General features: G+C 45.9%; 1 protein-coding gene across 1 annotated transcript in view; it reads right to left on the bottom strand.

Moving 5' to 3' along the window:
• The window catches only part of LOC106604127 (catenin (cadherin-associated protein), alpha 1), a 246912-nt gene that overhangs the window by 18544 nt on the left and 211193 nt on the right, over positions 1-17175 (bottom strand). Inside the window, exon 17 of the mRNA XM_082974984.1 lies at positions 7374-7508. Within this exon, the coding sequence (XP_082831110.1) occupies positions 7374-7508 (135 nt within the window). The remainder of the gene's footprint in view (positions 1-7373; positions 7509-17175) is intronic.

The raw sequence follows: 17175 nt of genomic DNA, 5'->3' as shown, positions 1-17175 counted from the left end.
ACAACTAAGTCAAAACATCTTCCGCAGATCTGACTTTCCCCTTTCCCTCCTGAGCAACCAGAAAACATTTCACCGATTCGAGTTTCTTTTCAAAGTCCTCCCCATTTGTTTTGCTGTCACGTGTTACTGCATTCTGAGTTTGTTATAACCAAATGTGTTGATGTGATTATGATGTGTCAGGTCCCTATTGGTCGCCTTGCATGCGATTGCCTACATGTTTCACGTAGAGAGAGCAAGGATTGAGGGAATGTTTTTTTCTCTTCCCCCTACACAAATTAGGGATTTCAACTAGAACTTTTTAGTCAGAAACAAGTAAGAAAACAAAATGGCTGAAATGATGTGGCAGCTTCAGCACGGACAGTGCAATAAACACTTCCTGTGCTGCCTTTTCTCTGCAGTAGGGAGGAGAGGGAGAGAAACAACGTGGACCAGTCACAAATGGACTGTCATTTTTACAGTGTAATCATCGGGCTCTCTGAGTCCTTTGTGTGTCTTAATTATTTAATCAAACTGTGCTTAAAGCATCAGACGAGCTCAGTGTATTTGGAGTTGGTTTTTACTATTATTTAACACGTTTAAACATTGACCAATCGATTGGTCGAAAGAACAGGACGACTCTCGGTCGGCCAATACTTTTATGGGTCGGTGACAGCCCTAATAAGACTGAATACAGGTGGTGAGTCACATACAGGAAATGGTTTGAAGCCTTTCGGGATTCAGTCGTATGAGTAGTGAAAGCATTGCAGTGTTTGGGCACCGGTTATATTTTGTCAATATCAGAATCAAAATAAAAGTTAAATAAATAAAGCCAAAGAAAAGTCAAGGAAATGAATGAATGGAAAGAAAATTTAACGTTCATGGTTTTTAGTTTAGTTTGCGTTTTGATTACATGTTCCTCTGAAACCTTGGGGCAACAGGGGCGGAAAGAGCAGAGGCACAGTGACAGTCAGGTACAAATGTATAATGAAGAACTTCCTGTCATTCAGGGGTGAACCTTAATTTAATGTTAATTGTATAGCTTCCAAATTCTGCAAATGCATTGGAGGAGAAGATCTTAAAGGGATACTTCATTTGACTGGGGAAGTTGATAAACTCGTGAATACCATGTTTATGTCTCTGTGTCCAGTATGAAGGAAGTTGGAGGTAGTTTTGTGAGCCAATGCTAACTAGCGTTAGCGCAATGACAAGAAGCATGCTATCAGATACCCATAGACTTCCAGTCATTGCGCTAACGGTAGTTAGCAACTTCCTTTAAACTAAATGCAGAGACAAAAACGTTATCCACAGATTCATCTGACTCTGGGAAGATAAAGGGCCTTATTGTCAAATCCCTAAGCGTCTCTTTATGTTTCTCCCCTCTGGCTCTCTCCAATAGGTTTAGAGAAGCAGGGAAGGAAGAGATTACAGGGAATCAAGTAAAGACAATTGAGCTTCACTGTTTAAAATGTGAGAGCTCCTGCATGAGGTCCCAGGCGTTGCTGTTCCACTGAAAGACAGAGGCGTTGTTCTGATTTGAGATGGTGAATTAACAACCTCACCCAAATGAGTCTGGAGCCGGACCAGGGCTGCCCTCGGAACAGCCTCAATTTGTCTGGGAATGGACTCTACAAGGTGTTGAAAGCGTTCCACATGGATGCTGGCCCATGTTGACACCAATGCTTCCCACAGTTCTGTCAAGTTGGCTGGATGTCCTTTTGGTGGTGGGCCATTCTTGACACAGACGGGGAAACTGTGGAGTGTGAAAAACCCAGCAGTGTTGTGGTTCTTGACACAAACCGGTGCGCCTGGCACCTACTACCATACCCCCTGTTCAAAGGTACTTCAATCTTTTGTCTTGCAATCCATGTCTCAGTTGTCTCAAGGCTTAAAAATCCTTCTTCAACCGGTCTCCTCCCCTTCATCTACACTGATAGAAATGGATTTAACAAAGTGACATCAAATCAGGGATCATAGCTTTGACCTGGTCAAAAGTAATGCATTTTAAAGTTTATAGTGCCATTTGGAACACAGGCCTTGGTAGAAACTGCTATTGTAGGAATAAACTGGGAGTATCTGAAATGGTAGCCTATTCCCTACACTCACTATGTGGTCACTGGTCAAAAGTAGCGCACTATAAGGAATAGGGTGCCAACTGGGACACACACTACCACTGTGTTTCAGGTCTATGGGTCAGGAAGAGGAAACTCATTTTCCTCCACTTGAAGAAAGCAGAAAATCATCAAGTTTAAACGAGATGCTGGGATGGCGGATTGGAGAGCGGTTTTAAGGCTCTTACTAAAAAGTTGATATCTTCTGGCAGGATGTTATCTTAATAAAGGGATACTTCAGGATTTTGGCAATGAAGCCCTTTATCTACTTCCCCCAGAGTCTGATGAACTCATGGATCCCATTTTTATGTCTCTGCGCGCAGTTTGAAGGATGTTTCAAACTAGCATTAGCGCAATTGCTAGCTACCATTAGCGCAACGACCAGAAGTCTTTGGTAACTGCTAGCTTGCTAATAGATACCACTGTCAAAATCCCCAAGTATCCATTTAAGCCAGTGACTAAGCAACTGGGATAAAGGAAAGGCATTTTGGGACACTAGTCTATTATTAAGAGAGAACAGGAAAGGAAACAGGAAAGGAAACAGGAAAGGAAACAGGAAAGGAAACAGGAAAGGAAAGAGCGAAGGGAAGCCTTTTTATATTAAGGCTTCGTCCATATAGTGCACACTACTTTTAACCAGAGCCCTGTGTGTCTTGGTCAAACGTAGTGCACTTGGAAATAGGGCGTCATTTTGGGATGCAAACAAATACTTTTATAAAGCTGTTATTATTTATCTCATTTTACGTCTTTATTCTGTTGTCTGTATCAAACACCGGCTGTAAATTATACAAGGCAAGGGAATGAATCATTAGTTAAATGGGAAGCAATTTATTGGGTTATTAAGTTTAAATCCAGTTATTCAATGAGGCTAAAAAATATTAAATTACAGATTTGCTTTGAAATTGAGAAAAGGAACCGGTGGATGAATTCAATGGAGCAATTCTAAAGTGAAATGAGCAGAAAGGAGGATGAAACGTTTATTTTATAATATGACTCACTAAGGGTAAAATGCCTTCTCAGTCTGGCTTGACTAAAACTTTTTTTTCCTCTCATCTCACGGAAAGGAAATCTCGGCGAAAATATTAGCTTAGTTAAAAGTTTAGCTTCAAAAGGTCAGTCTTCTGTCTCCTTTAGAGTGCTGACCCAAATGGCACCTTATTCCCTATGTAGAACTCTACCTTTTGATCAGAGTAGTATGGACTCTGGTCAAAAGAAGTGCACTATATACGAAATAGGGTGCCATTTGGAACGCACTGCAAGGTTCCTTTGAGGTCAAAGAATGTGGATGAAACCCTAGGTTACTTTGAGGCACTGGTGTAAAGTACTTGAGTAAAAATACTTTAAAGTACTAATTAAATCGTTTTTGGGGGGTATCTGTACTTTACTATTTATATTTTGCAGACTTTTACTCCATACATTCTGACAGCCAAAAGTACTCATTACATTTTCACAGGAAAATGGTCCAATTCACACACTTATCAAGAGAACATCCCTGGTCGTCCCAACTGCCTCTGATCTGGCGGACTCAATAAACACAAATGCTTCGTTTGTAAATTATGTCTGAGTTTTGGAGTGTGCCCCTGGCCTTACAGCCAATCATTTTCAAAAATGGAATTGTGCAGTCTGGTTTTCTTAATATAAGGAATTTGAAATCGTTTATAGTTTTACTTTTGAAACTTAAGTATATTTTAACAAATCCATTTACTTTTGATACTTAAGTATATTTAAAACCAAATACATTTAGACTTATACTGAAGTAGTATTTTACCGGGTGACTTTCACTTGAGTCATTTTCTATTAAAAGGTATTTTTACTTTTACTACAGTATGAGGATTGAGAACGTTTTCCACCGGTGGTGTGAGGTAGCAGAATGTGGATGGAAATGAGACGGTTTGACTATTGGAGCACATTAACATGGTATTTCATCTGATATGTTGATAATTACACCCTGTTATTTCATGTTTATTCTAGTTTTCTAATTAACATAGCAGTTTACACTTCATTTACAGTTTACTTATTTATCATTTGGTAGCAGGTAGTTAGCAATTTGGCAGAATTAATGACAGCAATGTAAGAAGTGGGCTGTAGATCAATGTGTTACCCGTTTCCCAGGCTAACAAGGCAGATCACGTGTGTTAGCCGTTCCCCAGGCTAACAAGGCAGATCACGTGTGTTAGCCGTTCCCCAGGCTAACAAGGCAGATCACGTGTGTTACCCGTTCCCCAGGCTAACAAGGCAGATCACGTGTGTTACCCGTTCCCCAGGCTAACAAGGCAGATCACGTGTGTTACCCGTTCCCCAGGCTAACAAGGCAGATCACGTGTGTTACCCGTTCCCCAGGCTAACAAGGCAGATCACGTGTGTTACCCGTTCCCCAGGCTAACAAGGCAGATCACGTGTGTTACCCGTTCCCCAGGCTAACAAGGCAGATCACGTGTGTTACCCGTTCCCCAGGCTAACAAGGCAGATCACGTGTGTTACCCGTTCCCCAGGCTAACAAGGCAGATCACGTGTGTTACCCGTTCCCCAGGCTAACAAGGCAGATCACTGTGTTACCCGTTTCCCAGGCTAACAAGGCAGATCACTGTTACCCGTTTCCCAGGCTAACAAGGCAGATCAATGTGTTACCCGTTTCCCAGGCTAACAAGGCAGATCAATGTGTTACCCGTTTCCCAGGCTAACAAGGCAGATCACGTGTGTTACCCGTTCCCCAGGCTAACAAGGCAGATCACGTGTGTTACCCGTTCCCCAGGCTAACAAGGCAGATCACGTGTGTTACCCGTTTCCCAGGCTAACAAGGCAGATCACGTGTGTTACCCGTTCCCCAGGCTAACAAGGCAGATCACGTGTGTTACCCGTTTCCCAGGCTAACAAGGCAGATCACGTGTGTTACCCGTTTCCCAGGCTAACAAGGCAGATCACGTGTGTTACCCGTTTCCCAGGCTAACAAGGCAGATCACGTGTGTTACCCGTTCCCCAGGCTAACAAGGCAGATCACGTGTGTTACCCGTTCCCCAGGCTAACAAGGCAGATCACGTGTGTTACCCGTTTCCCAGGCTAACAAGGCAGATCACGTGTGTTACCCGTTTCCCAGGCTAACAAGGCAGATCACGTGTGTTACCCGTTTCCCAGGCTAACAAGGCAGATCACGTGTGTTACCCATTTCCCAGGCTAACAAGGCAGATCACTGTGTTACCCGTTTCCCAGGCTAACAAGGCAGATCATTGTGTTACCCGTTTCCCAGGCTAACAAGGCAGATCACTGTGTTACCCGTTTCCCAGGCTAACAAGGCAGATCAATGTGTTACCCGTTTCCCAGGCTAACAAGGCAGATCACGTGTGTTACCCGTTCCCCAGGCTAACAAGGCAGATCACGTGTGTTACCCGTTTCCCAGGCTAACAAGGCAGATCACTGTGTTACCCGTTTCCCAGGCTAACAAGGCAGATCAAGTGGTAGCCAGTTCTTAACGTCATTCAGCATAATTCTCAAACATAGTTCTCTAAAACAGATGGAACAGTGGAGAGAAGAGAAGAAAAGGCCAGGTGTGAGTCAGAAGAGCCCTGGGTGGGATTTGAACCCTGGAATGTGTGTACTGGGGTCAGCGGCTCTAGAAGCAGGACACAGCATGTATAGTGTTAGTAACAGTGTAAAGCTAGACTACACAGCATATACAGTGTAAAGCTAGACTACACAGCAGGCCACAGCATATACAGTGTTAGTAACAGTGTAAAGCTAGACTAAACAGCATATACAGTGTTAGTAACAGTGTAAAGCTAGACTAAACAGCATATACAGTGTTAGTAACAGTGTAAAGCTAGACTAAACAGCATATACAGTGTTAGTAACAGTGTAAAGCTAGACTAAACAGCATATACAGTGTTAGTAACAGTGTAAAGCTAGACTAAACAGCATATACAGTGTTACTAACAGTGTAAAGCTAGACTAAACAGCATATACAGTGTTAGTAACAGTGTAAAGCTAGACTACACAGCATATACATTGCCTTCAGAAAGTATTCATACCCCTTGACTTTTTCCACATGTTGTTGTGTTAACAGTCTGAATTTAAAATGGATGACATTGAGATTGTGTCACTGGCCTACACACAATACCCCATATAATGACCAAGAATAATGTTTTAACAACTGTTTACAAAATAATTAAACGTCAAAATCTGAAATGTATTGAGTCAATCAGTATTCAACTCCTTTGTTATGCCAAGCCTAAATAAGTTCAGAAATGTGCTTAACAAGTTTACAATAAGCTTCATGGACTCGCTCTGTGTGCAATAATAGTGCTTAACATGATTTTTATCTCTGTACCCCACAAATACAATTATCTTTAAGGTGCCTGTCGAGCAATGCATTTTCAAACACAGATTCAATCTCAAAGACCAGGGAGGTTTTTCAATGCCTCACAAAGAAGGGCAAAAATAAAGTAGCAGCCATTGAATATATCCCTTTGAGCACGGTGAAGTTAATAATTACACTTTGGATGGTGTATTAATACACCCAGTCACTACAAAGATACAGGCCTCCTTCCTAACTCAGTTGCAGGAGAGGAAGGAAACCGCTCAGGGATTTCACCATGAGGCCAATGGTGACTTTAAAACAGTTACAGAACTTTAATGGTTGTGACGGGAGAAAACTGAGGATGGATCAACAACATTGTAGTTACTCCACAATACTAACCTAAATGACAGAGTGAAAAGGAAGCCTGTACAGAATACAAATATTACAAAAAGGCAATAAAGTAAAACTGTAAATAGAAAGCGTTAGGTTTTGGGCAAACACAACACATCCCTGAGTACCACTCTTCATATGTTCAAGCATGGTGGTGGCTGCATCATGTTATGGGTATGCTTGTCATCGGCAAGCACTAGGGAGTTTATTTTAACATTTCCCCCCCCCAAAAAATAGAGCTAACCAGCTGCAAAATCCTGGAGGAAAAGCTGGTTCATTCTGCTTTCCACCAGACAGTGGAAGATGAATTCACCTTTCAGCAGGACAATAACCTAAAACACAAGGCCTAATACACAGGAGTTGCTTACCAAGACAACATCGGATGTTCCTCAGTGGCCTAGTTACAGTTTTGACATAACGTGGCTTGAAAATCTATGACAAGACTTGAAAATGACTGTCAACAATGATCAACCACCAACTAAAAAGACCTTAAAAGAATTTGAAAAAATGTGCAAATATTTTACAATCCAGGTGTGCAAAGCGTTTAAAGACTTACCCAGCTCTAGACATGGAAAGTGATATTAACAAAGTACATCAGTTCTTACCCCAGAGACCACAAGCTCTCCTCCCAGGTTCTGGACCTCTGCTTTGACCTTACTACAGATGTTGAGCTGGTGGCAGTACAGAGCAATACGCTGCAGGTAGGCCAACAGGTCCTGCTTACAGGCTGAGTCTGGACACTGGAGAGACGGAGAGAGAGAGACGGGGTTAGACTAGGACATACAGGCTGAGTCTGGACACTGGAGAGACGGAGAGAGAGAGACGGGGTTAGACTAGGACATACAGGCTGAGTCTGGACACTGGAGAGACGGAGAGAGAGAGACGGGGTTAGACTAGGACATACAGGCTGAGTCTGGACACTGGAGAGACGGAGAGAGAGAGACGGGGTTAGACTAGGACATACAGGCTGAGTCTGGACACTGGAGAGACGGAGAGAGAGAGACGGGGTTAGACTAGGACATACAGGCTGAGTCTGGACACTGGAGAGACGGAGAGAGAGAGACGGGGTTAGACTAGGACATACAGGCTGAGTCTGGACACTGGAGAGACGGAGAGAGAGAGACGGGGTTAGACTAGGACATACAGGCTGAGTCTGGACACTGGAGAGACCGAGAGAGAGAGACGGGGTTAGACTAGGACATACAGGCTGAGTCTGGACACTGGAGAGACCGAGAGAGAGAGACGGGGTTAGACTAGGACATACAGGCTGAGTCTGGACACTGGAGAGACGGAGAGAGAGAGACGGGGTTAGACTAGGACATACAGGCTGAGTCTGGACACTGGAGAGACGGAGAGAGAGAGACGGGGTTAGACTAGGACATACAGGCTGAGTCTGGACACTGGAGAGACGGAGAGAGAGAGACGGGGTTAGACTAGGACATACAGGCTGAGTCTGGACACTGGAGAGACCGAGAGAGAGAGACGGGGTTAGACTAGGACATACAGGCTGAGGCTGGACACTGGAGAGACCGAGAGAGAGAGACGGGGTTAGACTAGGACATACAGGCTGAGTCTGGACACTGGAGAGACCGAGAGAGAGAGACGGGGTTAGACTAGGACATACAGGCTGAGTCTGGACACTGGAGAGACCGAGAGAGAGAGACGGGGTTAGACTAGGACATACAGGCTGAGTCTGGACACTGGAGAGACCGAGAGAGAGAGACGGGGTTAGACTAGGACATACAGGCTGAGTCTGGACACTGGAGAGACCGAGAGAGAGAGACGGGGTTAGACTAGGACATACAGGCTGAGTCTGGACACTGGAGAGACCGAGAGAGAGAGACGGGGTTAGACTAGGACATACAGGCTGAGTCTGGACACTGGAGAGACCGAGAGAGAGAGACGGGGTTAGACTAGGACATACAGGCTGAGTCTGGACACTGGAGAGACAGAGAGAGAGACGGGGTTAGACTAGGACATACAGGCTGAGTCTGGACACTGGAGAGACGGAGAGAGAGAGACGGGGTTAGACTAGGACATACAGGCTGAGTCTGGACACTGGAGAGACGGAGAGAGAGAGACGGGGTTAGACTAGGACATTCAGGCTGAGTCTGGACACTGGAGAGACCGAGAGAGAGAGACGGGGTTAGACTAGGACATACAGGCTGAGTCTGGACACTGGAGAGACCGAGAGAGAGAGAGACGGGGTTAGACTAGGACATATAGGCTGAGTCTGGACACTGGAGAGACCGAGAGATAGAGACGGGGTTAGACTAGGACATACAGGCTGAGTCTGGACACTGGAGAGACCGAGAGAGAGAGACGGGGTTAGACTAGGACATACAGGCTGAGTCTGGACACTGGAGAGACCGAGAGAGAGAGAGAGAGATGAAAAAAGAAAAAGCAGTCGAATGAAAAGGATGGATGGAGAAAGGTCTAATAAAGCTGGGTAGGAAGGTGTGTGTGTGTGTGTCCAACCACAGCCAGTCTTCCGTGACCTTTCAGGACAGACACAGGAAATGCCAATTCACCATATTATAGTTACTGACACAGCAGCATTTTAATGTGCTGCAGCCTGGTGTGAGAGAGAAGCACTGTACATCTAGCCTGGTGGGGGGTGTCAGGCCTGGTTCAGAGGAGGGGGGGGGGGGGGGGGGGTCAGGCCTGGTTCAGAGGAGGGGGGGGGGGGGGGGTCAGGCCTGGCTCAGGGGGGGGGGGAAGGTCAGGCCTGGTTCAGGGGGGGGAAGAATAGAAAAGGCTCTATATCCTGGTTTGCTGTGTACCAGCCACTGCCTGTCAGAGTTAATGGATACACTCCCCATCATCAGATCTCCCAGAGAGAGAGCCTGAGTGTGTGTGAGTCTCTCTCTGTGTGTGTGTGTGTACACAACACTGATTAAGGCTGATGTGCTGCGGGAGCCACTGTCTTTTGATGTAAGCCTGGCTGTGAAGACTGGAGAGCACACTGTTCTGTTACCCACGCATAGATATAACACACTCATTCGTCTCCGTGTGTGTGTGTGTGTGTGTGTGTGTGTGTGTGTGTGGGGGGGACGACGACTTACTACATCTACATTGAACACTACCCATGGCTGCACTATGGGTACTGGTCAACAGTAGTGCAGTAAAAAGGTAACAGGGTACTACTATATGGGACATTACCCATGCCCACTCCACCCCCACATCTCCCCACACTCCCTGGACCACCCAAACGTCATTAAATGGTGCCGTCTGTCCACTGGGCAGAAAACGTAAGAAAGAAGAAGGCTTGTCTTCTGACTCCAAAGAGTAAAGTCTGTAAGAGACTGACAGCAAGTGGCAGCATGTGAATATATAATCCCACATCTTCACTTCAACAAGTCCAGCCTTCCCTTCCTGCATCGCCAACAACACATGCTTGTATAACAGCACCAAGCATCTTCACTTTGTGCCCGAGAGGAGAAGAGACCAGTTAGACTGGTGTTGAGGGAGGATAGAGGTTAACGAAGAGACCAGTTAGACTGGTGTTGAGGGAGGATAGAGGTTAACGAAGAGACCAGTTAGACTGGTGTTGAGGGAGGATAGAGGTTAACGAAGAGGACAAACTCCCTAGAGGAGAAGAAACCAGTTAGACTGGTGTTGAGGAGGATAGAGGTTAACGAAGAGACCAGTTAGACTGGTGTTGAGGGAGGATAGAGGTTAACGAAGAGACCAGTTAGACTGGTGTTGAGGGAGGATAGAGGTTAACGAAGAGACCAGTTAGACTGGTGTTGAGGGAGGATAGAGGTTAACGAAGAGGACAAACTCCCTATAGGAGAAGAAACCAGTTAGACTGGTGTTGAGGAGGATAGAGGTTAATGAAGAGACCAGTTAGACTGGTGTTGAGGAGGATAGAGGTTAACGAAGAGACCAGTTAGACTGGTGTTGAGGGAGGATAGAGGTTAACGAAGAGGACAAACTCCCTATAGGAGAAGAAACCAGTTAGACTGGTGTTGAGGAGGATAGAGGTTAATGAAGAGACCAGTTAGACTGGTGTTGAGGAGGATAGAGGTTAACGAAGAGACCAGTTAGACTGGTGTTGAGGGAGGATAGAGGTTAACGAAGAGGACAAACTCCCTAGAGGAGAAGAGACCAGTTAGACTGGTGTTGAGGGAGGATAGAGGTTAACGAAGAGACCAGTTAGACTGGTGTTGAGGAGGATAGAGGTTAACGAAGAGGACAAACTCCCTATAGGAGAAGAGACCAGTTAGACTGGTGTTGAGGAGGATAGAGGTTAACCTCTCTTGGATAGGGGGCAGTATTTTCACATCCGGATAAAAAACGTACCCGATTTAATCTGGTTATTACTCCTGCCCAGAAACTAGAATATGCATATAATTGTTTGATTTGGATAGAAAACACCCTAAAGTTTCTAAAACTGTTTGAATGGTGTCTGTGAGTATAACAGAACTCATATGGCAGGCCAAAACCTGAGAAGATTCTATACAGGAAGTGCCCTCTCTGACCATTTCTTGGCCTTCTATAGCCTCTTTATCGAAAACAGAGGATCTCTGCTGTAACGTGACATTTTCTAAGGCTCCCAGAAGGCGGCAGAACGGGGAATGATGACTCTGCAGTCCCTGGCTGAAAAACAGTTGGGGTTTTGGATATTGGTCGATCTGAGAACAATGACACGGGCCGCGCGTGCACGTGAATACACAATTTTCTTCTTTCAGTCTTTGAACGAAAACGTCTCCCGGTCGGAATATTATCGCTATTTTACGAGAAAAATCGCATAAAAATTGATTTTAACCTCTATGGGCTAGGTGGGACGCAGGCGTCCCACCCGTGGTGCACTCCATCAACAGCAGGGGCATTTCAAGAGCGGCAAATTTGAATCCAAATAAATGTCAAAATTCAAATTTTTCAAACATACAACTATTTTACACCCTTTGAAAGATAAACATCTCCTTAATCTAACCACGTTTTACGATTTCAAAAAGGTTTTACGGCGAAAGCATAAATTTAGAGTATGTTAGGACAGTACATTTACAAGAGTTGTGTGTAATGTTTTGTCAATTCAAAGACAGGGTCACCAAAACCATAAAACCAGCTAAAATGATGCACTAACCTTCTACAATCTCCATCAGATGACACTCCTAGGACATTATGTTAGACAATGCATGCATTTCTAGTTCTATCAAGTTCATATTTATATCCAAAAACAGCGTTTTACTATGGCATTGATGTTGAGGAAATCGTTTCCCTCCAATAACCGGCAGTCAAGTCAACACCACAAATTAAATAATTAAAATTAGAAAACATTGGTAAAATATTATATTGTCATTTAAAGAATTATAGATTTACATCTCTTGAACGCAATCAACTTGCCAGATTTAAAAATAACCTTACTGAGAAATCACACTTTGCAATAATCTGAGCACTGCGCCCAGAAAAATACGCGTTGCGATACAGACTAGTCGTCATGTTGGGGAGATCTAAAATCGAAAATACTATGTAAATAATCCATTACCTTTGATTCTCTTCATCAGATGTCACTTCCAGGTATCACAGGTCCATAACGAATGTAGTTTTGTTCAAAAAAGCTCATCATTTATGTCCAAAAATCTCCGTCTCGTTAGCACATGATGTAAGCCAGCCGGACTTCTCGTCATGAACGAGGGGAAAAAATATATTTCCGTTCGTTCAAACATGTCAAACGTTGTATAGCATAAATCATTAGGGCCTTTTTTAACCAGAACATGAATAATATTCAAGGTGGACGAATGCATACTCTTTTATAACGTATTGGAACGAGGGTACCCAACATGAAGTAGCGCGCCAGGTGTCTAATGGGACATCACCGTTCCATGGCTCTTGTTCGGTCAGATCTCCCTCCAGAAGACTCAAAACACTTTGTAAAGGCTGGTGACATCTAGTGGAAGCAATAGGAAGTGCCAAAATATTCCTAAACCCCTGTGTTTTTCAATGGGATAGGTTTAAAGTCAATACAACACATCAGGTATCCACTTCCTGTCAGAAAATGTCTCAGGGTTTTGCCTGCCAAATGAGTTCTGTTATACTCACAGACACCATTCAAACAGTTTTGGAAACTTTAGAGTGTTTTCTATCCATATATAATAAGTATATGCATATTCTAGTTACTGGGTAGGATTAGTAACCAGATTAAATCGGGTACATTTTTTTTATCCAGCCGTGCAAATACTGCCCCCTAGCCCTAACAGGTTAAACAGCGTTTGACATGCTTCGAAGTACGGTAATGGAATATTTCGACCCTGTTTACAGGGTAGAGGTTAACGAAAAGAACAAACTCCCTAGAGGAAGAAGAGACCAGTGTTAGTCAGCACTATTCACACAGACTTCAGTACGCAGACACAAATCAGCAGCTACGGAGACACGGGGGGGGGGGGTCTGTGTGTGTGAGAGATGATCAACTGTGTTTGACCTGAGAGCCTCCAGGACAGACGAACGGAGCCTTTATCTGACATCACACCTCTAAACTGGTGGTGTGTACACGTGTGTGTGTAGTGTGTGTGTGTGAGAGAGAGCGATGGGGCTGTAACGTGTTGTGTGCCACCGGCAGGGAGAGCAGTGGGACTTGAGATCCACGGCATAGTTCCAGCAGATAGGGATAACAACGTGCTGTGTGACAGGTTGCCGGTAAGACCATCTCTAACCGACTGGGATTTGTGTTGTTTTTTTCTTGTTGGTGTAAAAGACCCCAATATGTCAAGCTGAAAAGTTCCACTTCAGAGAGAACTGTGAATATACAGGTGTCCTCTCTCTGATGATCTTCACCATGAACACCAACAACTTTGTCTCTGAGGTAAAAGTTAAAGGCCCTAGCTAGAATCAAACAGTATTAAGTGTGTTCCTTCTGTAGGGCTACAGAGTTAATGAGGGACTTCTATTGGACTACAGTGGGGGGGGGGGAAGAGTTAATGAGGGACTTCTATTGGACTACAGTGGGGGGGGGGACAAGAGAAGAGTTAATGAGGGACTTCTATTGGACTACAGTGGGGGGGGGAAGAGTTAATGAGGGACTTCTATTGGACTACAGTGGGGGGGGGGACAAGAGAAGAGTTAATGAGGGACTTCTATTGGACTACAGTGGGGGGGGGGCAAGAGAAGAGTTAATGAGGGACTTCTATTGGACTACAGTGGGGGGGGGGAAGAGAAGAGTTAATGAGGGACTTCTATTGGACTACAGTGGGGGGGGGGGAGAGAAGAGTTAATGAGGGACTTCTATTGGACTACAGTGGGGGGGGGAAGAGAAGAGTTAATGGGGGACTCTATTGGACTACAGTGGGGGGGGGAAGAGAAGAGTTAATGAGGGACTTCTATTGGACTACAGTGGGGGGGACAAGAGAAGAGTTAATGAGGGACTTCTATTGGACTACAGTGGGGGGGGCAAGAGAAGAGTTAATGAGGGACTTCTATTGGACTACAGTGGGGGGGGCAAGAGAAGAGTTAATGAGGGACTCTATTGGACTACAGTGGGGGGGGGGGCAAGAGAATAATTAATGAGGGACTTCTATTGGACTACAGTGGGGGGGACAAGAGAAGAGTTAATGGGGGACTTCTATTGGACTACAGTGGGGGGGGGGGAAGAGAAGAGTTAATGGGGGACTCTATTGGACTACAGTGGGGGGGGGGAAGAGAAGAGTTAATGGGGGACTCTATTGGACTACAGTGGGGGGGGGGCAAGAGAAGAGTTAATGGGGGACTTCTATTGGACTACAGTGGAGGGGACAAGAGAAGAGTTAATGGGGGACTTCTATTGGACTACAGTGGGGGGGGGACAAGAGAAGAGTTAATGGGGGACTTCTATTGGACTACAGTGGGGGGGGGAAGAGAAGAGTTAATGGGGGACTTCTATTGGACTACAGTGGGGGGGGGAAGAGAAGAGTTAATGAGGGACTTCTATTGGACTACAGTGGGGGGGGCAAGAGAAGAGTTAATGAGGGACTTCTATTGGACTACAGTGGGGGGGGCAAGAGAAGAGTTAATGAGGGACTTCTATTGGACTACAGTGGGGGGGGGGGGGCAAGAGAATAATTAATGAGGGACTTCTATTGGACTACAGTGGGGGGGGCAAGAGAAGAGTTAATGAGGGACTTCTATTGGACTACAGTGGGGGGGGGGGGGACAAGAGAAGAGTTAATGAGGGACTTCTATTGGACTACAGTGGGGGGGGAAGAGTTAATGAGGGACTTCTATTGGACTACAGTGGGGGGGGGCAAGAGTTAATGAGGGACTTCTATTGGACTACAGTGGGGGGGGGGGAAGAGTTAATGAGGGACTTCTATTGGACTACAGGGGGGGGGAAGAGAAGAGTTAATGAGGGACTTCTATTGAAGTACAGTGGGGGGGGGAGAGAAGGGTTAATGAGGGACTCTATTGGACTACAGTGGGGGGGGGGCAAGAGTTAATGAGGGACTTCTATTGGACTACAGTGGTGGGGGGGGGGGGGGAAGAGAAGAGTTAATGAGGGACTTCTATTGGACTACAGTGGGGGGGGGAAGAGGAGTCTCCCCTCATGTTTCTGAAACACAGCTAAATATGAAGACATTATGATCAATCAAGACAATCTGAAACAGACGACTGGCCTCTAATCACCCCCCCTCCCTCTAACCACCCTCCCTCCCTCCCTCCCCTCCATCCCTCCCTCCCTCCCTCCCACCCCTCCCCTCCACCCCTCTCCTCCACCCCTCTCCTCCCCTCCTCCCCTCCCTCCACCCCCCCTCCACCCCTCTCCTCCCCTCCTCCCCTCCATCCATCCCTCCCCTCCACCCCTCTCCTCCCCTCCATCCATCCCTCCTATCCACCCCTCTCCTCCCCTCCATCCATCCCTCCCCTCCACCCCTCTCCTCCCCTCCATCCATCCCTCCTATCCATCCCTTGCTCTTTCCGTTCTCCTCTCACCCCTCTCCTCCTCAGATTGCTAAAATGATGCTCCAGATTTGCGTAGTGACTAATTAAATCAGTGACACGTTGGAGATGTTAACGTGACAGATAGCTTGACAGACTCAGAGGGTACGTCCCAAATGAACTCCTCTCCTGTATAGACCCCGGTCAAAAGTAGTGCACTATATAGGGAATAGGGTGCCATTTGTGACTTCCCCTCAGAGAGTATGACCGTAGACGTCGGCTGGCTGGTCGGTCCTCGGTCATAACAAGACCCGAGTCGGGGCCTAACAAGACCCGAGTCGGGGCCTAACAAGACCCGAGTCGGGGCCTAACAAGACCCGAGTCGGGGCCTAACAAGACCCGAGTCGGGGCCTAACAAGACCCGAGTCGGGGCCTAACAAGACCCGAGTCGGGGCCTAACAAGACCATCAACCATCTTGTCTGTCTGTGGGTGGGGGCATCGTCGCTGTCAAGCCGGTTTTAGACAAAGCTTGATTAACAGCTCAACTGATGCTCGAAGTGCTAATGCCCATGGTCAAAAGTGATGCACTATATAGGGAATAGGGCGCCCTTTGGGACACAGCCTAGGAGATTGAGGTGGGAGGTTCAGGAGAGCACTGTTTCTGTGTTGACACAATATTTATTAGCTCTGGCCTACAACACATTGGTACGATGTCATTTACTGTTACAATCCCACGTTGCAGAGTCAAACCTCCAACGTTTGTCAAAAAATATTCAGTCTCGTACAACGTTCTATTATCACTGTTGCCTGAACAGGAACCAGGCACCACAATGCACCATGGGATGGCTGGGTTCAGATTGGCCAGTATATTACTATACTGAACAAAAATATAAAAATAAACAACCTGCAACGATTTTACTCAGTTGCAGTTCATAAGGAAATCAGTCAACTGAAATAAATTCATTAGGCCCTAATCTATGGATTTCACATGACTGGGCAGGGGCACAGCCTGGCTCCCAAGTGGGTGGGCCTATGCCCTCCCAGGCCCACCCTGTTTACATCCCTTTTAGTGAGCATTTCTCCTTTGCCAAGATAATCCAACCACTTGACAGGTGTGGCATATCAAGAAGTTGATTAAACAGCATTATCATTACACATGTGCACCTCGTGCTGGGGACAATAAGAGGCCACTAAAATGTGCAGGTTTCGTCACACAACACAATACCACAGACGTCTACAATTTTGATAGACATGCAATTGGTATACAGACAGCAGGAATGTCCACCAGAGCTGTCGCCAGAAAATTAAATGTTCATTTCTCTACCATAAGATGCCTTCAACCGCAGAACACGTGTAACCACGCCAACCCAGGACCCCCCCCCCCCCCCCCACATCACCTGTGGGATTGTCTGAGGGAGTGCCGAGGCAACATTTAGGTCTGAAATAAAGCCCTTTTGTGTGGGGGGGGGGGGAACTCAATCCGATTGACTGGAAATAAATTGGGACGTGTGTATTTTCGTTAGATGCACCATGCATCATATTTAACACTTGCCAGA

The sequence above is a fragment of the Salmo salar genome, chromosome 05 (assembly GCF_965601325.2).
Source record: "Salmo salar chromosome 05, fSalSal1, whole genome shotgun sequence".
NCBI classification, from domain to species: domain Eukaryota; kingdom Metazoa; phylum Chordata; class Actinopteri; order Salmoniformes; family Salmonidae; genus Salmo; species Salmo salar.
The sequence above is the reverse complement of the archived record's forward strand: the minus strand, read 5'-3'. Positions and strand labels throughout refer to the sequence as shown.